The sequence below is a fragment of the Marmota monax genome, unplaced genomic scaffold (genome assembly GCF_021218885.2).
Source record: "Marmota monax isolate L192 unplaced genomic scaffold, Marmota_monax_Labrador192_F-V1.1 WCK01_AAM20220418_F8-fsc00003, whole genome shotgun sequence".
Classification (NCBI taxonomy): domain Eukaryota; kingdom Metazoa; phylum Chordata; class Mammalia; order Rodentia; family Sciuridae; genus Marmota; species Marmota monax.
Genome location: NW_026694084.1, coordinates 22,881,340 through 22,894,728, shown reverse-complemented (window position 1 = coordinate 22,894,728; position 13,389 = coordinate 22,881,340). Strand labels below are relative to the sequence as shown.

The 13,389-nt window shown below is 36.3% G+C and overlaps 1 protein-coding gene across 1 annotated transcript in view; it reads left to right on the top strand.

Moving 5' to 3' along the window:
• Positions 1-5,489: 5,489 nt before the first annotated feature.
• Eif3h (eukaryotic translation initiation factor 3 subunit H) overlaps positions 5,490-13,389 on the top strand; it is a 90,047-nt gene continuing 82,147 nt past the window's right edge. The window contains exon 1 of the mRNA XM_046464670.2: positions 5,490-5,657. Coding sequence (XP_046320626.1) covers positions 5,526-5,657 — 132 coding nt within the window. The 5' untranslated portion in view covers positions 5,490-5,525. The remainder of the gene's footprint in view (positions 5,658-13,389) is intronic.

The following is a 13,389-nucleotide window of genomic DNA, read 5'->3' as shown; positions in this document are numbered from 1 at the left end:
AATCTTTGTCAAATCAAGGCAAAATCCTTCTAAGGCTTTGATGTTGATTATATAGTTATCTTCATGAATACCTTGATTTTAAAATATTTAACATATACATCATTTTTTTTTTATCGCTGACAACACAGTGAAGAGATTGAGATACCGAAGGAATGGTTGTTATTAGCTTTTTCAATTATTTCCCAGAGGCATTTTTTCTTCTTTTTTTAGTTGTTGACAGACCTTTATTTATTTATTTATTTGCATGTGGTGCTGAGAATCAAACCCCGCACCTCACACTGAGCCACAATTCCAGCCACAGAGGCATTTTTTTCAACTTGACTAAAACATTGAGTGTCAAATGATTTTTTTTTTGCCAAAATGAAAAGTGTATTGATTTAATCTTGAACTTTAGGTTCACCCTATTTATATGTTTGCTATGGTTTCAATAAGTGTCTCCCAAAGACTCATATGTTAAAGAATTGGTCAGCAACCTGTGGCACTATTGGAAGGTGGTGGAACTTTGAGGTATTGGGTCCTAGTGAATGAAGTTAGGTCAACAGGAGGGGTGCTCTTGAAGGGGTGACTGGGACCCCAGCCTTTCTTCCCCCTCCTCTCCTCTCCCTTCATTCTTTGTCATCATGAGTTGAGCAGGCTCCTGTGCCTCATGTTCCTATCATGGCTCAAAGCAACAGGGTGTAATAAGCATGGACTAAAACCTCTAACACTGTGGGCCAAAAAAGACCCTTCTGTGTGTGTGTGTGTGTGTGTGTGTGTGTGTGTGAGAGAGAGAGAGAGAGAGAGAGAGAGAGAGAGATATTGGGGATGGAACCAAGGGCCTCATGAGTGCTCTACCGAGACAGGATCTCATTGAGTTGTGCAGAATTTGTGATCCTACTGTGTCAGCCTCCTGCGTAGTTGGGATTATAGGTGTTGCCACCACACTTGGCCTAACCCTTCCTCTTTTTAAGTTTATTTTCTTAATTTATCTCAGGTTATTATGTAAGAGTGAATGAAAGCTACCATGTTTAATTTTCTTTCTTTTTTTGCTCCTCCTTCTCTTTCTTCTTTTTGGCTCTGGGATTGAACCCAGTGATGCTTAACCACTGAGCCACATCCCCAGTCCTTTTTATTTTTTATTTTGAGACAGGGTCTCGCTAAAGTTGCTTAGGGCCATGCTAAATTGCCTCAAACTTGCAATACTCCTGACTCAGTCTCCCGAGTTGCTGTGATTACAAGCATGTGCCACTGCACTCAGCTCATATGATTAATTTTCATATCTAGACTGAGTCCATCAATTATAATGGCAAAAGATGGGAAGTTATTTTTTTCACCCATTTTAGTAGACTGAGAGTTTTTGATCCTTTCACATGAGTACTGTTGGAAGGTAGACTTCCTAATTCTTCCTATACCTGGTTACTGGTGATTCCCTAAAAAAGAAGTGGCTAATTTTATGTTTTGGGAGATGCCATAACAATCACATAAAAATATATCCTTTTAAAGAGAACAGATGAAGATAATAAACTGTTAGTCTGATTTTTTACTCAAAGAAACATAGAAGAATAAGGGGGAGGAGGAGAAGAGGGGAAGGCAGAGGAGGAAAAGGAAGAGGGGAAGGAGAAGAAGAAAAAGAATGAGAAGGAGAAAGAAGAAGGAAGAAAATATCTTTGTGCTTCTTTACCAGAAGATAATCTGCACAGAAGAGATTAAAATATAGAGCCATTATATAATCTCTCTCTCTCTGCCCATTATACAATGTTTTGTTACAATGTACTCATTTGATAACGGTGTTTTGTTGTGTAATGCCAGATTCCTGGGACCCCAATAGATCTCCAGGAGCTGAATCCAATGCAATCACACAAGAGTCTTTATTGCAAGCTCGAGCCTGGACTCATAACCCTTCCAACGCAGCGGTCCTTTGTCCAGTGAGATTTTATAGGTTTGGGGGGAATACTCTATGCATCACAACATCACACAGCAGATCATTCCATACAGCGGGAAAAATCAAACCACAACTCTTAACATTGATTAGCACATTCACTGGTGGGAACAAGTTGGGTAGGGGTGATTGGTTAATACAAGAGGGGGATTCCTTTTAACTGATTGGTTTAGGCCACGAGGGTGTACTTGCTAAACTACGTGGTTTCCCACCAGTTATCAACCACCATAAGCTAGTGGGGGGTCATCTGGCATCCCAGGTATTTTCTTTGTCTCAAGCTGACTGGTGGTTGCTAGGGAGTTGCTATAGGTCCTTACCTAGCCTGAGTCAGGGAAACCTGGCACTGCAGACCTCTCCTGTTATTTACAGACAAACAACTCAGCAGGGTGGGTATGTGCCTAGGAGTGCTCTGTGGGTTTTTCCAAGGACAAGGGTCACACCCCCTTCCTTGGACAGGCGTTGCTCTGAGGTAGAGGCTGGTTTCTCAAAAATGGAGTCACATCAGTTTCTCAGTTGCTTCCTTTTGTTTCTGATATGTACTGGAGAGTATCCTCCACCTCATTCTATGCCATGAATGCACAATTTCCTCCAGGAAGTATAGAAAATAGACAGGTCATATTACTTTCTATCAAGTTCCTTCACACCAAGGCAGGAACAGATGCTAAGTTGGTCTAATGCTAGGTTGGCTGGGAGCCCTGAGCAGAAATGCTCCATGTCTTTTTGCTCCATTGCTGAACACATTGCTCAGTTCAGGCCCAAGACTGCCAGATGGTCAAAGAAACCACGCCTTCCACAGAGGTCTGAAAGCAGGTAACACCTGAGTAGAAGTGTATTGAAATAAAAACAAAAATCCTCTGACTCATCTGAATACTGAATAGGAATAAAGTGACATTTAAAAAATTGTTTGGCTTAAATTTGGTGTCTTGATTGATTTCATTTCATTGGCTTGAATGGGGTTTAAGACGTTGCTTAATGAGGGCAGCAGTTGTAACATTGGCTGGTTCTAAGGAGGAGACAGGTCACAGCCTGGCATTCACTGGGCCATGTTTTCTTAGTGGGCAGAGTGATACCACAAAACAAAACTGGGTAGACAGTTTATTTGTTCACTTTTTTCCCACACAGGTATGGCAGGCCATCCTCTCCTTCCTTTTTCCATGTGGTGATCACATATGGGCAGGGTGTGTGGCTCTTTTTGGAAGGATCTCAGCATCTTTTCAATTTTTTGCTTTTAACTAAATTTGAAACATTTCCAACAATATAGAACGACACTAAAATCTTTAAATCCTGTGACATATTATGAAGAACATATTGTGAATTTATTTTATCCAGGAAATGAATATCCACATTAAACTCTTTCTGAGGGAAGCAGAAATGTAATTTAATGGTTGTGAACAACCATGTTAGGTGATCAAATATATTCAGAATATTCAGTATCCTGATTTAATTTCTTATTTCCTTTCTTCTGCAAATCTTAGATTTATTCTGCTCTTTCTCCCCTTGGATTCTAAGGGAACTTAGATTATTGACTTGAAACATTTCTTGATTTTCTTTTGTCTTAATTTTGCTAAATCTAATATGAATATGGCCACTTCTGCTTTCTTCTGATTAATGGTTGCTTGCTGCATACACATTTAGCTATTTGCCGCTCAATACTATTGTGATTATGTCCCACAAATTTTGATATTTTATATTTCCATATTCATCTAGTTTAGTGTGTATATATGTGTGTGTGTGTGTGTGTGTGTGTGTGGCGGGGAGGGAGAGATGGAGAGAGAGGGAAAGAGATGTGTGTTTGTATTTTAATTTCCCTTGGGGCCTCCTCTTTGATCTGAGAATTATTGGTAATGTATTGTTTAGTTTTAAAGTATTTGGAAATTTTCCTGTTATCTTAATACTTTGATTTCTTGTTTGAATCTACTTGGTTGTGGCTAAAGAACATACTCTGAATGATTTCAATTCAGATATCACTTTATTGAGGTTTAAACTTGTTAAAGTTTGTTATAGTTCTGGATGTGATCTATATGTTCCATGGAAACTTGAAGAGAATGTACATTGTGTACTTTGAGTATTCTGCAACTAGATCTTGATAGATGGTATTGGTTGAGCTTCTAATAGTCTGATTTTCTCCCTAGTTGTTCTGTTAATTGTTGGGAGAAGAGAGTTAACATCTCTAACTGCTATTGCAGATTTGTCTATTTATCCTTTCAGTGCTGCTTTTTTTTTTCCCTTCACATAAATTGTCAGTTGTTGTTGGGGTGTACACATTCAGAACTGCTGTGTGTTCTTGGAGATTCGCCATTTTATCACTATTGTCTCCTTCTGCCTCTGGTGATTTTCTTATGTTTGAATTTTGTTGTATCCACTTTCTTTTGGTTGCTTGCTATATTTTCTCATCATCTTATTTTCAATGTGCTTAAAGCATCAGATTTGAAGTGAGCTTCCTGTAGACAGTTATGATTAAGTCATGTTCTACCAATTGTCTTTTAATTGGTACATTAGGAACATTTATATTAATGTAATTTGATATGTTTGGGCTTAGGTCTGCCATTTTATTCATTTTTCTATTCCTTTTGTTTTTGTATTTTTTTCTTGCATTCCTGGGAATTAAGATGTTTTAATAGTTTATATTAATCTATCCATGGTATTTTTAGTGTATCTCTTTGTAAAGCTTTTTAGTGACTTCTCTTGGTAGTATAACTGTTACAGTTTGGTGTCATGTCATTTTACTAGTTTGATTCAACTGTGGAAATTTTACTTACATATATGTTCCTTAGCTGTCCTTGTATGACTACCTTAAATATTTCTTTCATATGCACTTAAAACTATACTAGGCAGTTTTATATTTTTTTTGCTTTGACCTTCAAAAATAATTTAGAAAACTTAAAAAAGAGGAAAAAAGATTATTATAATTACCCAGAAAAAAAGACTATCATAATTTTCCCCCAGAAGGTCAAGAATGGGAATTTATTCTTATTTACATATTTTTCTGGGTTGAACCCAGGGCCTGGAGCATGCTAAGCAATTGCTTTACCACTGAGCCACATTCCCAGCATAAAGAACAGACTGTAATCATTTTTACATAAAAGATGCTACAGAAATGCAAACAATAATTTTATTATGCCTTCTGCCTAATTAAGACCTATTCAACATTTAAAAAGGTGTAGCAGGGCAAGGTGGCACAGGCCTGTAATTCCAACAACTCCCGAGGCTGAGGCTGAAGATCACAAGTTCAAGCCCAACCTTGACAATTTGGGGAGACCCAGTCTCAAAATAAAAAAAATAAAAATAAAAAGAGCTGGGGATGTAGTTGAGCGGTAGCCTGCAAGTGCGAGGCTCTGGATTCAATCCGCAAAACCAAAACAAACCAAACACAAAACGCCCTACTTTCCTCTTTGAGCAAAAGACGAAAGGAATATCGACAGTGCGCATGAGCACAAGAGTCCTCCGGGAACGGAGGTCCAGACGCCAAAGAGAGGGAAGGCGTGGCTCCATCCTGGCCTCTCACTGGTTGCGCCCCTCAACGGCAAATTGCACATAATGTCACGAAAGGTCTGTACTTCCGTTTCCGGCAACTCACGTTTCTCTTTCTTCCTGTCTGGCTGGAAAGATGGCGTCCCGTAAGGAAGGCGCCGGCTCTACCGCCACCTCTTCCAGCTCCACCACCGGCGTGGTAGGGAAGGGCAAAGGCAAAGGCGGCCCTGGAGATTCGGCCGTGAAGCAAGTACAGATAGATGGCTTGGTGAGTGGACTTCTGTCACCACAGGCCCACGTGCGGAGCGCAGTTCCCAGCCTGACCCCGCTCGCCCTGTCCTCGCTGCCTTCCCTTTGGGTTTCCTGAGGCCGGTCCCAGATTTTCCCCTAGTTCCCTGCTCTTTCCTTTCCACTTTTTGTTCGGGAGACAGTACAGCCATCTCTGGCTTCTGATGGGGCAGTTGGGGACAGATAAGAAGCGTGAGGGAGTATGTGTGTGACACATACTTGGTCTTGTTTTGAGATGTCTGGGAGAGAAGATTTGGAAAAAGGGCTTCTGGGTGCCAGCAGTTGACGGAAGGTGTGGAGAAGGATTTAAGACCCTAGTTTAGGGCTTTGAAAAGGGGAGAGTGAGGGAAACAACATTGTTTCCTTGCCTGGGCTTCTGACACCTGTAGCTTCTCAAGAGATTTACCTTGTAGTCACTCTAGTGTAGTTCAGCGCTTTACTTGAAACCGAATAATCATAATGAAGTCTTTTGTGGTGTTAATTCTGAACTATATAAAATGCCTCAGAGTAGCCTAAAATGTATTTAGTCGTTAGGATTTATGAACTAGGACATTTATGGAAATCTTGGTTAAGGGATTGGACAGATCTAGAATCACGAAATTTTATTTCTATTGTTACAACAAAAGTGCATTTGTAGGACTTTTTAGCTTTAAAAACATTCTTCCTGATTTTCTTAAAAAGAAACTTCCTCTCTTGGATCCCTCCGTATTAGGTAACTTTCATGTTTTTAAAGGTTTGTTATTTTCTATTAGTGAAGACCTTAGACATTTATAGTAAGGAAAGGTTTTTAAATTCATGTGCAAGTTGTAATTTCAGGGGCTATGTTTGAGGAAATTACTGATAATTTTGATCCAGCATACAGCTGAAATTTTGAACTGACATAAGTAAACTGGTTTAAAAAAGGTGGCCTGGTTTGAGAGTTCATTCAGTCTTCTCATCTCTGTCATCCACTAGCTCTGGGACCTTGGCAAGGTTAACTTCTCTAAGCCTCACTTTCTTCACTTGTCAAGTGGGGATGAGAACTATCTATGACAGGGTTCTTGTTTGGATTAAGTGAAAAACAGTGATCTTCACTAATCACTTAAACTAGTTAGTTGTGGTTATCATTGAGTTCAGTGTCTTTGGAGGGCAGAGTTTGAAAGATGCAGGCAGAAGGGTTACTTTGGAATGTTCCTTCATTTCCATAATATTTTGAACAATAATATATCTTCTACTTACTGGTATTTTGGGCTTTCACTGCTTATTGGAGGAGAGATGCATGTTCTGGAATAAATGACATTTAAAAAAATTTTTTTTAGATGTTGATGAACCTTTATTTTATTCATTTATTTATATGTGGTGCTGAGAATCGAACCCAGCGCCTTCACATGCTAGGCAAGTGCTCTGCCACTGAGCTACAACCCCAGCCCCTAAATGACATATCTTTAGAGACTGCAAATTTTTGAGTGGACTTGAATTATACCTGCAAAAGTAAATACCACTTATTCACTAGGGAAATGTTTAAGTCATTTCTTAGGAACTTATTTCTTAATAAATTTGCTTATGCTTCAAAATAATCCTTTGAATTATTTAGTTTCCTGAGTTGAAAAAGGCAACAAGTATGAGGCATGAATCTATTTATTGGAGGTAATTTATTCAACAAATATTTTAGAACATTCTTCTAAGTGCTAAGCACTTCTATTGAAGTCAAAGAGCCGTCTGTATTTGTAATGTTTTATTCTTTTCATTTCACTGTTAGTAGAATCTGCTATCACTAGTTCCCTGAATTAATTAATTAAAAAAAGATCAATGATAACATTAGCAAAAGAGCTGTCAATGACATAAAAATATCAGTTAGGCAAAATAATGTTTATATTATATAATTTAAATACTTACAAATAAACATTGCTAACTAATTTTCAACTTGGAAAATATAACATCGAGAGTATCTTTGAATCCCCTTTCTTCCCCTTTTCATCTCTTCCTCTCCTTTCTCTTCACTTTATGTAAATCACCATTGTGAGCTTTCTTTGATTTCTTTACAACTTCACCAGATTATTTCTAAACAAATTAAGTTTTGACTATTAATATAAATAAATGAATAAAGTATAAATTGAGTTGTATAGTTTCTCATGTTTTGAGTCTTGAGATATGTCTATTTCATATCATGATTGTTAAGTTTTAGGATGTTTCTTGTTAGCTTTACTTTACTTGGTAGTGTCATATTATTTTCCTAAGCAGTTGTATCACTTCACATTTGTCCCCAGTAGTATATGAGGAGACCCAGTGTTCTACACCTCTTTTACCTTTGGTGGCTAGACTTCTGTCCTTTCTACTATAATAAATTAGAATAGTATCACTCACAGTTTTTCATTCCAGTAGACTTGTTGTGTCTCTTATTGTCTCCTGAAAGGGTCTCGTGTTTGGTATAGTGTTGTGGAATAGAAGAGTGGATTTTTATTCTAGTTAAGTGCTCTCTTTGTAGACAAGATCAAGCTCCTTCCTGTTGAACTTTCCATGTAAAACCCACTTACTTTCTCAGAACAATTTGAATCTTACCCTTTTTCAGTTCATTAGTTCCTCTCTACTCCTAAGTGTGGTCCATGCACCAGTAAGATGCAGAACAGCATTGGCCTGACCTGAGAGGTTGTTAGAAATGCAGACAAAAAATATCATAAATTCTCAACCTCCTCTCTCGACCTGAATCAGGTTGTATGTGTAATATTGTTTGAGAAACACTTGGTCTCGTCCATATTGACTTCCTTTCATTGAACTTTTTATAATTGATAGCAGCATGTATTCATCTTTGTATGTGATCAGACATGTCAGTTACTTTTTCAGTTGAATGATAATAACTCTTTGGTGTAAGACATTTGTATCCTCCATCTTTTCAGTGCTAAAAACCCATTGCCATTAAAAATTGTTACCTTTTAAAATGATAGGTTTGATGATGGAATATTTCTGGAAAACAGATTGAATAGTCCTGCTGTCAAGCACAAAGAGATTGTTGGAGTTCTTTTGTTTCGATTGTTCATTCTCTCATTTATCATGTGGTACCCAGTAACAGATTTTATTGTTTGTTAACACTTTTTATTTTGCAAGTAAAAAAGTCTGTCATGAATAAAAAAATTATCACCTTTTAAGCTTTATTTTCCTATATTTGTAAGAAGTTATCTTACCATTTTAGTATATTGTTAGCTTATTGTTAGTTTCTCGTCCTGTGGTTTTGTAAATAAGGTCAAGTATATTATTAATTAATGGGAAAGCCTGAGTTACATATATCTCTGTTGTCATTTAGTTGTCAACTCATGTCCTCTCATTTGAGCCCTTGTTATTTTCTGAACCTCTCATTTACTTGTTGCTTGTTTGTTTCCTCATAGTAGAATATCATCTTCTTGAGAGCAGAATCTGTTTCAGGTGTGTTCACTGCAGTATTTCCAAGTGTCTAGAACAGTGCCTGACATATAGGAGGCATCCAAACACTGAATGAATTCATATAATTCTGTTGTGGTAGTTTTATTGAAAATGAATCATGAGAGCAAACTGAGTAAGTCTTTTGTAGGATAATAAGGTTAATAGAATATTGGTGAGAAAGGAGCACACAGTTGAGAATATTCAGAAACTAGTTAGTTTTATGAGCTTTGTTCATATTTCACCTTTTTATTCGTTGGACTTTCATCTTCAAGAAAATCACTCATGTTAATTGAGCACCCAGTATTTATAAGACCCTGCACAAGAATGTTTAACAGTATTTTTAATCTGGCTTTAGTGGAGAATAAATAGGTTATTTCACATATGAATTTTTCAGTCAGATAACTTGAAAGTCTTTCAAACACCAAAGCTTTTACATTTTAACCATTTTAATTATAAATCCTTCTGATGTATATTATGTAATTTTCTACCATTATAGGTGGAGAATATTGAACATAATCTCACTTTTTTGTGACTTAGTATAATCATTAAGAATGTAAATTATTGACCCATATTGGACAGTAATTCTCAAAAATAGGGTGGACCAAAGGGGAGGCAGGAGGGGCCGGGGGGAAGGAGAAAAACTGGGTAATGAAGTTGACCAAATTATACTAGGAGCAGGTATGATGTATTACAGTGAATTCCAGTTTTATAGATAATTGTAATGCATTGATTAAAAAATAATGAAATAGAAGGAAGACCAGTAGAGTAGAAGTGGTGATCAGGGGGAGGGAGGAAGAACGGAAGAAGGTCATCTTGGTAATTAACATGGAGAAAACTATATCATATGCATTTATGAATATGTCAAAATGAACCTCAATATTATGTGTAACTATAATGCAATAAAAATTAAAAAAGAAGAAAAATTCCAAAGGGTAGTCCTAGTCTTTGTATTTATATAATGAATGTCCTGTGTCATTGAGTTTAGGTTGGGTGCTTTTTGTTTGTTAAATTTATCTCTTATGCCCTTGACTTCTAGCTTTTTATTTACTATAGATGAAAAACCAGTTAAGCATTCTTGTTAGGATTATTTCTAACCTTAGAGTAAGTACACTCTTGAATGAGGATTAAATTAAATACACAGCCTGACGTCTTGACTGCTTAGTTTTATTATTTGCTCAGACAAGGAAGATGTTATTACTTGTAAATAATAACTATTTTATAAAAGAAAAAGGCATTTGACATATATTATTGTATCTTGGTATACTTCCATTAACTGATAGGACTAGTATTATTTGGATTATACATATGATTCATCCTCTTACAGAAGCTGAGTGCTTTTCAAAGACATAATGCAGCCTATCCTAGAGCTTGAATTCAGATCACGTCTTGTTATCCTTGATTCATTTTTCTTCTATTATTTCACCTGTTTCCTACATTTTAAGGACTTGATGTTTATTTTTATGTAACAGGTACTTTATAAAGTGCTTCTTGACTTACAGGGGTATTACCTCTTGGTAAACCCATTGTAAGTTGAAAATATGTTAAGCCAAAATTGCATTTAATAACACCCATTCTACTGAACATTTGGATTAGCAACATAGCATACTGTAGCCTATTTGTTTATGCTCTCATGGCTGGCTGGCTGGCTGGGTGGCAGTAGGGCTCACTGCTGCTACCCAGCATCGTGAGGAAGTGTCTCACCACATATCTCTAACTTGTGAAAAGATAAAAATTAGAAGTTTGAAACCAAACTGCTATCACTTTTTTTACACCATTGTACAATCGAAGATTTATAAGTAGAACCATCATAAATCAAGACTGTAGATTACATAGCATTGATGTCATAAGAGCTCTGATGTAAAGAACCATTATTCTCATTCTATAAATGAGGAAACTCTGATAAACAGATTTATGCGACTTGATTAATGTCAAAATGAGAGAAATAGAAGCTAAGTTGAACACAAATAATCCAGTGTTCCTTGTTTGGTCAGAACATATATTTTCTAAATTTAGGTTTCTTAAATCTGGTCATATTTCTCACTTTTTATTGTGTCTGCCAAGCTTTCTTGGATGAAAGCTTCTGATTTTAGCATTTACATGAAAATTTGGGTGCATTTGCTTTCAATTCAAAATTAACTCATAATTTTGTTTTGGTAAAATATTTAATCTATCATACTTGCGTATTATTTTATTTGGAAAGGTATGAGATACAATTTCAAGGGAAGATAGCTTTAGTTTTTTTCCTGTAAATTACTTTTAGAAGATCATTCTATAAAGTGTTATACCCAGTGCAGATTGAGTACCAGAGTACAGTGTAACATACATACCCATCTATTTGATGGTAAACCATACTGTTTAATCAAAACTGAAAAGGCTGAAATGGATACCTGAATATATTGGAGTAGTGTGCTGTATTTTTGTTAATATTGGTATCAAGCCCAAGCATACAAGAAAAAAAATGTGATTCAGAAAAGTAGTGGTAACTTAGTATTAACTTAGTGAAAATAATGAATTATTTTTTTACTCTTGACACTGAACATCACCTGTATTTTTTTCATCACCTTTATTTTTGATAAACTTTTAAAAATCTTGTTTTATCCCCAAATAATAAATAAACTAGTCCCTAAATGGCACAGGTATGCAGGTATCCTGATGATTATATAAAAATTTTCTACCCTATACTTTGTATAATTCTATCCCTGTCCACAACTAGTTTCATTTGATGTAAATGTAAATTGACACAATACATGTATGCTAAATAAATTTTTAGAAAGAAAAATGTACATCTATATTGTAAGAAAACTCAGGGAAACCACAAAAATCCATAAGGAAGAAAGTTTTAAAGCTTTTAACATGAAATTGGGTAGTACCATTATGATTTGGGGGTTTATCTTTCTGGTGTTTTTCCTGTGCTTAACAAATACATAGACTAGAAAGTCTTCATTTTAAAATTAAGTGTGCATGTTTGTATGCTTATTGTAGTGATTTAATTCAGTAAATATTTCCTTTTTCTTAGTGTTACCCCTATCTGGAAAAGTCTCAAGCTTCTGGCTTCATCTTTGATTGTTCCTTGAGGTTTTACTTAGATTCTCCTAAGGTTCACTTTTTTTTTTGTTCTTAAATTTATCATTTTATTGTCTGTGCTATTCATTTCTAGCTCTCCTTAACTATTGCAAAAGCCTTATGTAACTGGCCTCATAGGCTTGATTTTGTACTTAACCATCACACACAATACTACTGAATAAATTATCCAGTAGGAATAGCTGTAGCCCTAAATCTCAAAAACTCTTTGGAAAATCAGCATTCTACACAAAATAAAACCAAGTGTTATTGCCTGATATTCTAGGTGTTTTCAGCCATCAATTGAGGAATTATAGGCACTATTTTTTTAAAAAAATATTGTTTTAGTTGTTGATAGACCTTTATTTATTTACATACGGTGGTGAGAATTGAATCTAGTGCCTCACACATGCCAGGCAAGTGTGCTACTGCTGAGCCCCAGCCTCAGCCCCTGTAGCCATTATTTTTAAGTCTGGTTTACTGGTAGCCTTTCAAGCAGTTAAACTCATGATATTTTCCTTTTGGAGGACCCCCGCCATTTTATATTTTATACAGAAATGTATAATCTTAAGTATACATTCTGAAGGATTTTTTGACCAGAAAGATGAATAGACCTTATGGACTTACTATATAGTGTCCTTTGTTTTTGTTTTTGAACCCAGAGGTGCTTAACCACTGAGACACATCCCCAGCCCTTTTAAAATATTTTATTTAGAGCCAGGATGTTGTTGAGTTCCTTAGGGCTTCACTAAGTTGCTGAGGCTGGCAGGGATTACAGGCATGCACCACCATGCCTGGCTATAAACAGTTTTAATACTGGAAAGTAGAAGCCCTTTTAATCTATTAAGTCTGTCTTTAATTATAAAGACAATACACTGGGCAGTATGGGCACATACTACACAAATCAAAATACAAAAGACGAGATAGTAAAAAGAAACTCTTACTGGCTGTCATCCCTGTTTTCCAGCTACCTCTTCTCAGTCACAGTTTGTTTATGTATATTAAGTATGAATTTATTTATTTATTTATTTATTGTGGAACTGGGGATTGAATTTGGGACCCTTTACCACTGAGCTATACTCTCACCCTTTTAAATTTTTTTTTTGTATTTAGACAGGATCTTGCTAAATTGCCAAGGCTGGCCTCAAACTTGGGATTCTCCTACTTCAGCCTCCTGAGCAGCTTGGAAATTACAGGTGTACACTACAACGGCCCATAGTTATTCTTTTTTAGCCCCCCCCCCCCATCTATTTTAGCAA